We start from the raw sequence: 13,466 nt of genomic DNA, 5'->3' as shown, positions 1-13,466 counted from the left end.
TGCACAGATAACCCCCAAAACACCATCTTATTCAATATACTTTTTCTGCATCATACCAGTTTCAGGACAAAACTGAACTTAAAATCTAAATTGATCCTTTTAAAGAATTGGTTTTAAAGATAAGGTGTTTTAATGATTCTCCTCAATAAGCATTTAAAACAAAAATCCAATGAAAGACAAGCAACCGTGTTATTAAATCTTCATTATTAAGAAAATAGAGAAGCATGGTAGTTTCCATATACCTGTGACATGTACCCTGCTGATGAAAAAATTAACAAGATCCCATCTTTTAAATATAAAGTTTTGTGAAGTCATAATCCTTTATACCCAATGAGTTTCTGTAGTCATGGACATAAGCTGTCAAATCCACACTTGCTTGATGTACCAGCTTCCATATTTTAACAGTCCTACAATGTTACAGCTCAAAGAAGCATCATCAAATACAGTGATTTCCATCTTCTCATTCAGAACCTAATATTTTATTCTTGGGTAGTTTAAATAAATAAGCACAAACCTCAGGAGAGCTGATGAGTACAATGTGGGAGAGAGGAAAAACAAATCAATTAAGGAGCTGCCCTGATAGAAGAGAGATGCCTCTAACAGGAGTGAAATAGAATGTGAAACTGATGCATCTTTTGAAATAGGAAGCTAACTAACTTACTTGCCTTCAGCATCTGGAAATAAATTCTTTGTTGTTATTGATCATTCCTTGATGACCTGGGTAAAAATACAGCTCATTCCCATGTTAATTCTCTGGAAGCCAATGCCTTCAAAAGTCATATAACAATAAACTTGTCCCAGACTTCTGTATTATATTGTCTTCTGGAGGCTTTTTCAGATGAAAACCGAATAAACATCAAGTGTCTTTTTTTCCTTCCACTCGACACATTCCCTTTTGTACAATCAAATCAAAACCCAAACCACATAACAGCAAGCGTAAGAACCAGACAAAGATGAGAAAAAATTCCAAAGCTGGGCTTTAACCTTCTCTAAATATGTGTATTACAAAAAAAGCTGATGTGCACTGACAGTTTAAATTTTCTTTTTGAATCTTCTGACTTCGCTATAACACAAGTGAAAATTTATTGACTTGCTCTAAAACTGCACTCCATTAAATCTTCTGTTACACTTGGGAATGCTTGGACATCTAGTTAGTTACTCCTTCAGCTGCAAAAGAGGGTAGAAAGCTGGGGTCGAAGCATCATTTTCAGGAAACATTAGAAATTGTTTTGCTGGAAATGCTCATTCAACTGAGAAGTTGCCTTGAATATATCTATTTAGCATAACTATATTTACAAACTAATTCCACAGAAAAATACACTAAAAGCAAAAGCTCAAGATTCTGTCTGACGTAAACATCATTGCTCTGACTTCATGTTTCTTTGTTCTTAGAAAGTACTGCTAATCCAAGATCAAGTTTGGTCCTTATCTGTGACCTAAATAAGTGAGAAAAAACGTGCTAGTCTTGAAAACATGACTGGCCACCTAAGAGTTATGTTATAAAAGTAACTATATGGCAAAAAGCCTACAGAAGAGGAAAAAACAGTTTTTTCCTGTTTTCAGAGAAGTTTTCCATCAGTTTCCCTAATTTTATATATTATACTTCAGTACAATCTACTATGGTTTATATTTACAAAATAGTAGCAACTTCAAATAATGAGATTAATTCCTAGAGTTATTATTTCAAGTGCTATTACAATTTGTCTTATTTCATGGGCACATTCTTCTCTCCAAATTTTCTAGGCTGAGTGTACTCACAAAGCTGCCAGCTAGACCTGATTTTGGGATACAGTCCTTAGTGTTGCAGTAGTGTTACAGTGCAGCTGGTCTGGACCAGACAAAGTAAATCTAGACATAACATGGGTCTGGTCTAGCCATAACACAAATTTAGTTTGGCTAGCCTAATTTATGTCTGAACCACTGCACACCACTGGCCAGGATGCTGGCAGGGAGAGAAGTATCAGCCAATGGCAGTCTAGCCTGGGAAATTTGAATGGAGTATTTAAGTGAGTTCTGAGTAATAAACGAGGTTTTTTTGTCTCATGAACACCTGGAGCACGAGTCATGGATTCTCTGTCACCCCACCTAAGATATCACAATACACTTAAGCACACCAAGTCTGTGCTGAAGACTCTGCAGATATCTAGAGCATACACTGCTGATGACTTGAGGTTTTACAGAGAGTTAGTTTTGTTTGATTACATGCACTAACAACCTCTTCTTGGAAAATCTGAGTTGAAGTTAACAGAGAATTCAGGAACAACAATGTATTTGTGGCCTGCAGCCACAACCCCCTGGCAGATGTGCGCAGGTAATGAACATGGGCTCTGAACATCTGGGCAGCTCAGGTTATGCTGCCAGTATTTTATAACCAAGGCTGAAATCTGCCTTGTCCCAACAAAGTTAGCCATGAAAGCTCCCAATGACTACTACTGTGACACATTTCCCATTTTTTTGCTCTACATTATGGACCTGTGATAGGAATCAGGGTGCTGAACTGGATGGATCTTTTGTGCCAGTATGTATAGCTTTACATTCCCATTATTTCTTACAGATGCAATCCCAAGTCTGTTGGTTTTAACTTTGTAAATGATCTTGCCACTAAAGTAAAATGGAATTGTCACACTGTGCTATCACAAGCTGTGTTCTAGACATCCATAGAACTGGGGAAAATCAGGTGCTGAAATCAAAACACAACAAATGAGCATGATTTAGCAACTAGCCAAACTATAGTCGTTAACTCTGACAAATTTTCTTTGAATTGTTTTGTACCCTTCATACGTCTAGTTATTGGTAACAAAAATGTTACCAGTATCCTGATGATGCTTCATTGAAGAACTGCATGCAATGGAAGAAACTTCATAAACTACAGACTTCTGAATATCCACTGAATACAACATTCAACACATTATAGTCTTGAAAGTATTTTGAAGTTGACATATATCCATTTCAACACTCCTAAGAATGTACCTCAATGGTTCCTCTACATACGTATTTCTAAAATGTATATGTAACATTTTTCTGTGATAAATACATAACAATATACTTCCCACAACTTTCTTTAAACTGTGGCATCTTCAAAGTAAAGCCAAATTTTTTCTTTTTCCCTAAATCAAGCAAATTTCCATAATCCAGTATTTTACAGGAAGTAGAGATGCTTAGAGAAGTATTTAAATGTGTCTGCAAACTGAAAATTACAAAGTCACTTGAGAGAGGAGAGAGGAGAGAGGAGAGAGGAGAGAGGAGAGAGGAGAGAGGAGAGAGGAGAGAGGAGAGAGGAGAGAGGAGAGAGGAGAGAGGAGAGAGGAGAGAAGAGAGAGGAGAGAAGAGAGAAGAGAGGAGAGAGGAGAGAGGAGAGAGGAGAGAGGAGAGAGGAGAGAGGAGAGAGGAGAGAGGAGAGAGGAGAGAGGAGAGAGGAGGAGAGAGGAGAGAGGAGAGAGAGAGAGAGAGAGAGAAGAGGAGAGAGGAGAGAGGAGGAGAGAGAGAGAGAGGAGAGAGGAGAGAGGAGAGAGGAGAGAGGAGAGAGGAGAGGAGAGAGGAGAGAGGAGAGAGGAGAGAGGAGAGAGGAGAGAGGAGAGAGGAGAGAGAGAGAGAGAAGAGAGAGAGAGAGAGAGAGAGAGAGAAGAGAGAAGAGAGAAGAGAGAAGAAAGAAGAGAGAGAGAAGAGAGAAGAGAGAAGAGAGGAGAAGAGAGAAGAGAGAAGAGAGAAGAGAGAAGAGAGAAGAGAGAAGAGAGAAGAGAGAGAGAGAGAGAGAAGAGAGAAGAGAGAAGAGGAGAGAGGAGAGAGGAGAAGAGGAGAGAGAGAGAGAAGAGAGAAGAGAGAAGAGAGAAGAGAGAAGAGAGAAGAGAGAGAGAGAGAAGAGAGAAGAGAGAAGAGAGAAGAGAGGAAGAGAGAAGAGAGAAGAGAGAAGAGAGAAGAGAGAAAGAAGAGAAGAGAGAAGAGAGAAGAGAGAAGAGAGAAGAGAGAAGAGAGAAGAGAGGAAGAGAGAAGAGAGAAGAGAGAAGAGAGAAGAGAGAAGAGAGAAGAGAGAAGAGAGAAGAGAGAAGAGAGAAGAGAGAAGAGAGAAGAGAGAAGAGAGAAGAGAGAAGAGAGAAGAGAGAAGAGAGAAGAGAGAAGAGAGAAGAGAGAAGAGAGAAGAGAGAAGAGAGAAGAGAGAAGAGCTTCTTTCCCTTTCAATCTAGGATATTAAAAAAACAAGAGTTTTGATTTTTCATGTCCTACTAGGACAATAAGCAAAGAACATTTCATTTCCTTAAAAGACATAAACTTTAAGAAACTGTAGGGGAAGAAGAATCAGAGAAGCACAACTACAAATGTGGTTAGGCCACTTGAAACACATACTTTATCTTTCTCCACAAAAGAAATTAAACAAACCCTCAGACTTAACATGGCCAAGAAGAAAGATTTGATCAGAGCTTTTTATTGTATGTACTATGATAATAAAATGTGAAGCCTCACTAAAGAATCACAACAAATCTGAGTTACAGTAGTTACACTATTCAATACAACTAATTTACAGTTAAAAGATACTTAGAAAACACTTGCTTTATTTTGCAATTAATCCTACCAAAGTGACTTTAAAATAACTTAAAAATGTGAATCTATTATTAAAAAATGGTTTTTAATCCACATCCATCCTATGTATTCCTACATATTAATAGATGCCTTGAAAAATATCTGCCATAGGTCACCATTAAGGGACACATGTAAATCTTCTGAGGATGTTTATGAAAATCAACCCAGGACATGTAAACATTTTTGCCTTTATAGTGTATTGAGCCAGTAACATGCCAGTTTTATTTTCTTCTAAGTAATATGGAGAGAAGTTCAAAAATTAATTTCAAAGAGCACAAAATTCTTCTGTGTAAATATTAAAAGCTCATCAGAAATTAGAAAAATAAAAGCTCTTCTCAGAGAGATACTACAGCTCTGGAAAAGTCAATTGATAATATAAAATACTGAACTTTTAAGATATTTTCTGGACTAACAGCATACTGTCAGACAAACCACATGGTAAGTTTAATATGTGAATGACAAATATTTTATTCTAACATTAAAAAAATAATCAACCCTGTATTTATTGACCCCTAGTATCTACCATGTGGCATCCAGCCATTCAAAATCTCGAAGGCACAGAAGAGAACACGGAAAGACTTATGGATCCCTTTTTACCCTGCAAATAAAGTTTGTGGAGCTTGTGCTTCCAACAGATACACAAAAATAATACACTGCCCAGTAACAGCAGATTTGGAATTTATTACAGAAGAATAAGAGTGGCATTATAGGGCTGCTTATCTGTTATGTCCAACAGATCTGCACATCAAGTTATCACATATTCTGGTTGAATAAGAAGAAAGCATAACTGTAACTTGGTTTTTTCTTCTGCTTTGGCACAGATCAGAAATGCTGCGGCAGTCAGGAAGAGATGAAGCTGCACCTACTGAGAGGTCTAAAAGGGATACAAAATCACTGATGCTGTTCCAGCTACGCCAACCCTCCTGAAGAACAAGGGGCTGTGGCATGTCTCATTAGGTTCTTTGTGTCTGATAATTTATCCTCATTCAAGAGGTACTGAACATCAGCATAGTAGAAGCAACCTTCTGTGATAGCACAGTCTTGCAAGTTGGAAGTAATTGTTGTGTAACTCTAAACGTGACTGGCACCACAGTAGATCTCTGATTGACCAAAAAAATCAAGAAATTAAATCACAGTAAAAGACAGACTCTGAAGGTTAAGAATTATCAGAGCTTCACATGCTTTATGGATGAAGCATCTCTTCCCCATTTTCTCTCCCTACCATCTTCTTTTTTTTTCTTTTTTCTGTGATGGACATGAGCAATTTAAAATAACTAATACAGAAAAAAATAAAACCATTTTTTTTTACTCTACTGATTTTGTACATGTACATACAAAGGATTTTTGTGGATAAAATATGCTAAGACATCTCCATATCTGTGAGCCATTTGCATTCCACACGGGACACAGACAGAGCTTCATTCCTTTACTTGCATGTGTTTGAGCTCACCCTCGGAGAAGCCCCAAGCTTTGCCAGGCCAGTGGCACCATGGAGGGCAGGGCAAATGAAGAAAAACCCAGAGGCAGCTTAGGCACTTCCCCTGCAGCAGCACCAGAACACAGGGCACTAGTCCTCAATTTTTTTCTGAGTTCTGGGGCTAATCGAGCTGAAAAGGTGAAAAGCAGCTTGGCAAGGGACATGGAAAAGTCAGGTTTCTTGCACTTAAATGTGATGGTTCCATTCCTGTGGTGCTCTTGCATTTGTGCTCTGGTTTAAAGAAGTGAAAGTCATTCGTGGAGGATGAACAGCTAATCCTCAACTCTGCTTTAAGTCAGATGTGTAGTTCCTAAAGGGTGGAAGCAACACAAACACGTCTGTTGTAAATTCCTAGACTTACATTGTTGGGTAGGGTCAGTCAAGCAAATTTAAGTCTTTTACCTCTCCTGAATCAAGCAGTAACATTTCCACCAGTCGTCAAAATAAACTTATAAAAACTTAGGCATTACACCTCAATGACTGTAAAACCCTCCTTATGAACAAGATCTTTAATACAAGGTCTTGGGAATCCGCACATTTGAAACAATCAGCAGAAGATAAATCCCAAGGTAATCTGGACTTCCTGCAACACAGGTTGAATGAAAACAACCCATTTCAATGAGGAAAAAAAATAGTTATTGCCTGAACAGTCAATTCTAATTTGTTTTTAATAGTAATTTTTCATCAAATAGCCATCAAAAACTACAACTCCAAGCTGCATACTATGGATAATGGATTTACCCTTTCAGTTAATTTAACCAAAACAAATGTTTAAACTTTCCAGTAAATGCACACAAAACATGATGAAGATTCGATTGCTGCAGTGTTACTAGGGCTGTGAGAGAAACTTTGGGTTTAAGTGAGTAATTCCTATGCAGTATCAAATTTTCGACAAAATGACAGCATTTCTCCATCAGTTTTCTACAGTCTATCATTAAAAAAACTAGCACACTAGATGAAGAACAGCCCACAGGATCACTTTTTTTGACTTGTGGCCACTACTCTATATACAAAGCTTAAATTTTCTTGGAATATGTATCTTTGGGTCTACTTATTAGGTGATTAAACCTGACACATAGCTTAATGCCAGGCCATAGAACTTCAACCAGTTGCTCCTGAAATTTCTTTCAGTAATTTCACTGTATCTGTATAATTTAATGTCAAAGGCTTTAGTTCTAAAAATAAAACCAAAAGTACTGAATCATCATTGGAAGTGAAGTATCACCTTGAGAATACTAGACACCAGTATGAAAAAAATGTATATGTTTTTTGCAAGGCACTGGAAGAATTAAAAAAATAAAGATATTTTCCATTTTATAAAACATACAAAAAAGGATAATCTTGAAGTATAGGACTTTCAATATGTTAATGTGTAATATTTTAATGGAAATTGGTTAAGACACCTTAAAACACTAGGTTTATGACCAATGCCAAGGTAAAAGGCACCAAGGCGTAGGTGCACCAGCAAAGTTCACACAAAATGTTTTGCTTACTTATCAGTAAAACCCAGTAGAAATATTTTGATATGAATAGCAATTGTGGCCCAAGCCTAGCCAGAGTTACACAAATGGTCCAGCGGGCCATGTATATTATGGGTATCAGATGTACCAGTAGTTCCCTAAGGAAAGGCAGAAACACTCAGTAATTTGACTAGATACAATGTCCAACAGCAGAGAATGTCAAAGCATTTCTACCTCACCTAATATAAAACCAAATTATTAAATTTTATGAGAGTCTTCCAAAAACGGCACAGATTAGTAGTTGTCTACCGACCACAACTTGGTACGACTGACCTGCTAGCCAGCACACAGTTCTCCCATGGAGCACTGGTATGGAATCACTTCCACATTTCATCAAACAAGCTTGTCATGCCAACCACAACTTGGGATGACTTCAATCCCAGACATCACTTGCGAGAGTTTGCCAAAGGAGGTCAAGGGATTTGATTGCAGAGAGTGCAAACATGGTTTGCTTCCTAAAGGACCTTGGAAATGAGGTCTACTTCTAATTACTCCAGCGAAGATGATGAGAAAAGTAATGCTTCCCACCAACAATGTTTCAGATGGTGGGAAACAGGTCAGTAAGCCAAAGGAAAGCTGTCACACTGAAGAAGGTAGCCCTACCATTTGCCCAAAGGCTGTACAAAGGATTTTTCAAAAGCCACACTGACAAATCGCAGCAGGCACATACAGAGAGAGGTGCCATAAGATGCCAATGCCTGTTGGAACAAACTTGGGGAAATACAAACCCGATGCACCTTTTCTTATGTTTTGCTTTACCTGTCTTGTTCACCAGCTTCTCCATGTCTGTCCACCTCACTAACAAAGACCCTGTCCCTTGAAGAAACAAACTTGCAAACAGAAAATGTTTTTTGCCTCATCCACAGAGGTTGGCAACATAACTGATTGTTTCATTTTCCATCTAGAAAAAAAGTCTCTCCAATGTTTCTACTCCAGTAACAAAAAAAAAGAAAAAAAAAAGAAAAAAAAAAATAAGAGTGGGTAGTCATGACATTGAGGATACACAGCCAGCCCCCACAGTCACACTGCCAATCCATTAGTAGATTTCAAGGTCTTGATCTTTGAATTCCAAATCACTGGCCTACATAGAGATCAGCTCCCTCTCTTCAGGGATGACATCCAGAACAAAAAGAATCCCACAAACAAGTGACTCCATTAAGATGTTTGTTTTTTAAAAAAAGAAAAACTAACTTACCTTCATTTTTTTATAAGAGGATTTTTCATTTGTATTTTGGAAGAACCATGACACATATCAGCAGAAATAGCTGGCATTCATACTTAAGCTAACAATTGCAAATAGATTACACAACATTTTTTTGATCAAGACACCAGATCAAGATCCAGAAGGAAAAATGGAAGTATAACAAATGGCACCAGATTTCAAACACCAGATTCAAACAATATTGTATGGCATGAGTTATAAATAAGACAGCCAAGAAACAGAAGTAATCCTACAGTCAATAACACAGGCAGTTCACAAAACAGATTAAATTACTTAATAATTAACATTTCAGGTCAACTTGCAGTTATGTCCTTCCCAAATTATTGCTCACTATATTTAAAAAATTTATTTTATGATTTTTCAGACATGGCTAAAAAATCCATTATAAGATGAAACTTGTAAAAAATGAACAATTTAGAAAGAAAGAGACCACATGTGAGTCCAAAAGCATTAACGATTTTGGCATCTTAAATAAACTTTGCTCTTGCACGATTAAAGAATGTGTCCGATTTTTAAAATTTAGAAGTATCTCTTCGGTGTTTTTCAAAACCAGCATTTGTGCAGTGGCCACTAAGCACCCCCTGCCCAGAGGACAACTGTGCCCCACAAGTCAACTGCGCCAACAAGCCAACATTCCGAACACAAGACAGCCAAGAAGAGTCATGCACAATGGTCATTTTTAGCCTCAGTCCAATGCCCAGCAAACAGAATTTTTCTAGTCATTTCTTTGCACCCATCAAAACTGATACCTCAATGTCCATCAAACACAGCAACAATGAGCAAGTACTGGCCGCAGCACAGTCTACAGGCCCAACTCCACAAACCCAACAGAACTTTTTCCAAAGTCAAAGCAAGTTTTTGGCAACCCCTTGAGATGCAGAGTGGTTCCTAAATCTCTCTCCTACTTCCAGGGATGATCCCTTCAAGATTGACTTAAGCCACATTGTGAGGATGGGGAAACTTGCCAAAGCAATTAACCATGATTTATCTGTCTTTGGAATACAGGCCTTCGGTCTTCCTTCTAGTCTATCATTTCAGCACCTCTGCTTGACAGTCAACTTGCTTAAAATACAAGCCCACCCGGGACACCTTCCACTGACTTCTACAGGGTATGTTCATCCATAGCATCACAGATGTAACTCCATTGAGAGATACATGTGCACCAGCTGTACAGTAAGACATCTTCTGTCAAGTGTCCTGAAGGCTATCTGCCTCCTTTTAACCTTAAGAGTTCCAGGCTCTGGATATATATATATTTTTAATAGATCACTGTCTAGATGCATATTAACTATCAGATAAGAACATTTTTGGTTTTGGGAGGCCACTTCTCTACCCAAAAGGCAAGAACAGCTCCAAAACAACAATGGCTTTTCACTCCCAGAGATGACTTCTTGTAAAAATAAAAACAAGGAAGTTCAATCCAAGAGAACCATGATGCTTTTCAGTTAAGGGCAAGGATGTGAAATTGCCACACATATGATAGGAAATTCAAAGTTCGGCTGTCACCTTGTTCCCTTCCTCTCCCGTCAGCACACGCTTTGACCACCTCCCGAGTGACGAGTGAAGGATGGCGTGTCAGAGCCTTAACTTTCAATCTTTCTGGCTTCTCTCGCAACCTCAACCCTATCGTTGGAGCACGAAGAGCCGAGGAGTTTAAATTTTAATATTTTGCACCGCCGCAGCCTGCTGCACGGCCAAGGCACACGATGGTGGCACAGGACTTTGGCATGGACACAAATCCAAGAAGAAAACCCCTCTGCCCCCCCCCGCCCCCCCCCCCCGGCCCGGACAGAGGCAATAACTCGGCTTTGCTCACATTTTTGCACAGCGGCGGGCTCGCACTTCGACGTGCTCACTGCCGGGGCTGTCAGCGCTGCTCGCCCCATCCAGCACCCCCCTTCTCCTCCCGGAATCAAAGTGTTGTGTGAACGTGGGGAAAGGACTGGGGGGGAGCGCAGGCCACGGTAACACTTTGCCGTCTCCTCCGTTCAGTCACATTTCCGTCCTCCTCCAGCAAAACTGGGGAGGGAAGGGGGGGCGGGGGGCCAGGCTGGGCACACACGCAGGCGCTGGGCCCAGCGGGAAGGGGCAGCAGCCGCGGCAAGTGTGGGTGACAAGCCCGGCGGCGCTCCCGGGGAGCAACAAAAACGCTCTCGGGTGCGGTGGGGTGGGGTGAGGTGGCCGGCGGGGCCGGGGGCAGGGCCGGCGGGGCTCGGGGGCTCTTACCTCGTAGAGTTCCTCGGAAGCCATGCTGGGGGAGCCTCACAAGGTGGAGTTGGGTGCCGGTTTGGAAATACTTTTGTTTCAGTTGGTGTCCGTTTGGCCTCCTCCTCTTCTCCCTCCTCGTCGTCTTCTTCTTCTTCTTCTTCTTTTTCTTCTTCTCCTCCTCCTCTTCCCCTCCTCCTTCTCCTCTTCCCTTCCTCCTCCTTCTTCTCCTCCTCCTCCTCCTCTTCTTCCTCCTCCTCCTCCCTGCGCGTCTCTCTCCAGCGCAACTAGCAGCTCCGCTCGTTAAATGCCAGTGAGGTGCTCCTGTTCCTGCCCCTCCTGCTGCTGCTGCTGCTGCTGCTGCTGCTGCTGCTGCTGCTGGCGGCGGCGGCGGCGGCGGCGGGGGGGGGTGCGCGCACGGCAGCTGCGCAACTCGCTCGCTCTCCCCGCTCGCCCTCGCACAGCCCAGCGCGCACGCACCCGCGGGCGCGCGCGCGCGGGAGCACGCGGCGCGCGCACCCGCGCGCACAGAACTCAGACGCGTGCTCGCCCCCCCCGCCCCCCCGCACCCCTCCGTCCGCCGCCGGCTACACTCGCTCGCTCCCTCCCCAGGAACACTAATCGAGCGCAGAGAGGCAGCGCCACACGCGAACCACCGCTCTCCGCCCCGCCGGCTCCACCAGCCGCCCCCCCCTTCGCCCGGCACCATCCTCCTCCTCCTCCTTCTCCTCCTCCTCCCACCCCATCCCGGCTTTGATCTCCCATTGTCTGCTCAGCTGAGCCCGGCGGCGCGCGGGGGGCGGCGGGGGCGGGCGCCCGGGGCCGCGCCCGGGAAACCGCGGGCGATGAGAAGGGCGAGAGCGGGGGGGGGGGCGGTTTGGGGGTGTGGGATGTGCCCGCGGGACGGACGCGGAGTTCGGAGCCGGGCGGCGGTGGGAGGACACGGGGCCCCACGCACGTGCAGGGCCCTCGTCACGCCCCCGAGCCCCCGCCCGGCCCCACCCGCAGCCCCCCGTGCCCGCCCCTCCGCGACCCTCCGGGCTCCGCTCCCCCGCGGGCTCCACCATCGCCCGGTCCATCGCCCTGTGGCGTATATAACGCGTCTGGACGCGCTTCTTCCCCGTCCAGACTTCCTTGGTTGGATGCCTTTGCCGTAAAAGAAACTAAGCAGCCCTCGACGGTGGCTGCCAACACCGGATATGTGCCTTCCATCTCCCGGCTGACCGTGTTTGCCAAGCCGGGAAGGCCCCGCCAAGGCCTCCGCGGGATGATGGGCCAACAGAAAGTCAACTGTTGACTTGCTTATGAGTCCATCGCTAGTTACACCCCGCAACCTGTTCCTGTCACCTCGTGTGTCATCTGGGGGTGCCTCACATGAGGTGCTGTGCAACAAGCCATTGGCTTGATGAATGAAAGGCTTTGTTATGCAAAGGTACATGTAAGGAGTTACTTCTTCTAGAGAAAATTCTTCAAGGCATAGTTTCTGATCTCAAAAGGACTGAAGGGTGGGACAAAACCAGTGTCGGGACAGGAATGCTAAACTCTGTGTTCTCTCATACCGCAGTGTTTGTTCCATGGAGTGTTTCCTATTCCATGCCACACCAGGGAGCCATGCTCTGCCATAGAACAGCGCAGGTTGACACAGAGTTTGTCACATTTGTGTAATCAACCAAGCCATTGAGTCAACTCATTTATGACCAAAGTTTTTATTTTTTTTTTTTTCAAAGCCTTTCAAAGGTCTTTCTGAAAAATGTTCCCAAATGTTCTACTTTGGTGGACAAGTTTTGGACCATTGTCCAGCAGATACTCATTCTGTAAACGTTGGTCCATTTATGGGCTTTGGGTGATTTATGTAGAAGAAGCTGGAGATTCCTTTCTTAGACTTGATTAATCTGCCCATTCTTTATGACGACAATGTCTCCAAGGTCAACATCCTTCATCTGGATAAGTGAAATTCTGTACTGGACTTTGAGATGGACATCATTCATGCAGATAAAACATCTAAGAACTTTCATGCTTTTCCTAATCTTCTAAGTAGCCTACAAAAAGGTTTTTAATCTACTCCTTGATATCTTTAAGGGCTTAATCTAAAGTGGTGAAAGAGGAGGTCATTCAGTGACAGTAACAGGATCATTGGTGGAAGGATGGGCCTACATACAAAATTAAGGTGGATAAGATGTAATATCTCTGTGACTGCCTTCTGGACATGAGCATTTAATCACCATTCCTAAGAGGCGGGCCAAATAATTTTTTGAGCTGTACGCAGCATAGTGACACTGTTTTTGTAGCCTCCCTTTGAAGGACAGTCTTTGAAGGTAATCAGTAGTCACACAAGAGCAAAGCGACAGCAGCAGTGGTTGCTGAAGATGTTTCTTTTGCTTTGCAAAGGCATAAAAATAGAACATCTTAATCTGAACTAAGGGTCTCACCATTGCAGTAAACTAGGTCTTAGGAATTTTGATTTTTT

At 42.6% G+C, this 13,466-nt stretch overlaps 1 protein-coding gene across 1 annotated transcript in view; it reads right to left on the bottom strand.

Moving 5' to 3' along the window:
• CDYL (chromodomain Y like) overlaps nt 1-11,267 on the bottom strand; it is a 109,530-nt gene extending 98,263 nt beyond the window's left edge. Inside the window, exon 1 of the mRNA XM_005525317.3 lies at nt 11,021-11,267. Coding sequence (XP_005525374.1) covers nt 11,021-11,044 — 24 coding nt within the window. The 5' untranslated portion in view covers nt 11,045-11,267. The remainder of the gene's footprint in view (nt 1-11,020) is intronic.
• Nucleotides 11,268-13,466: the final 2,199 nt, after the last annotated feature.

This window comes from Pseudopodoces humilis, chromosome 1, assembly GCF_049639895.1.
Source record: "Pseudopodoces humilis isolate 2021_Gansu_Grassland_sample_001 chromosome 1, ASM4963989v1, whole genome shotgun sequence".
Taxonomy (NCBI): Eukaryota; Metazoa; Chordata; class Aves; order Passeriformes; family Paridae; genus Pseudopodoces; species Pseudopodoces humilis.
The sequence above is the reverse complement of the archived record's forward strand: the minus strand, read 5'-3'. Positions and strand labels throughout refer to the sequence as shown.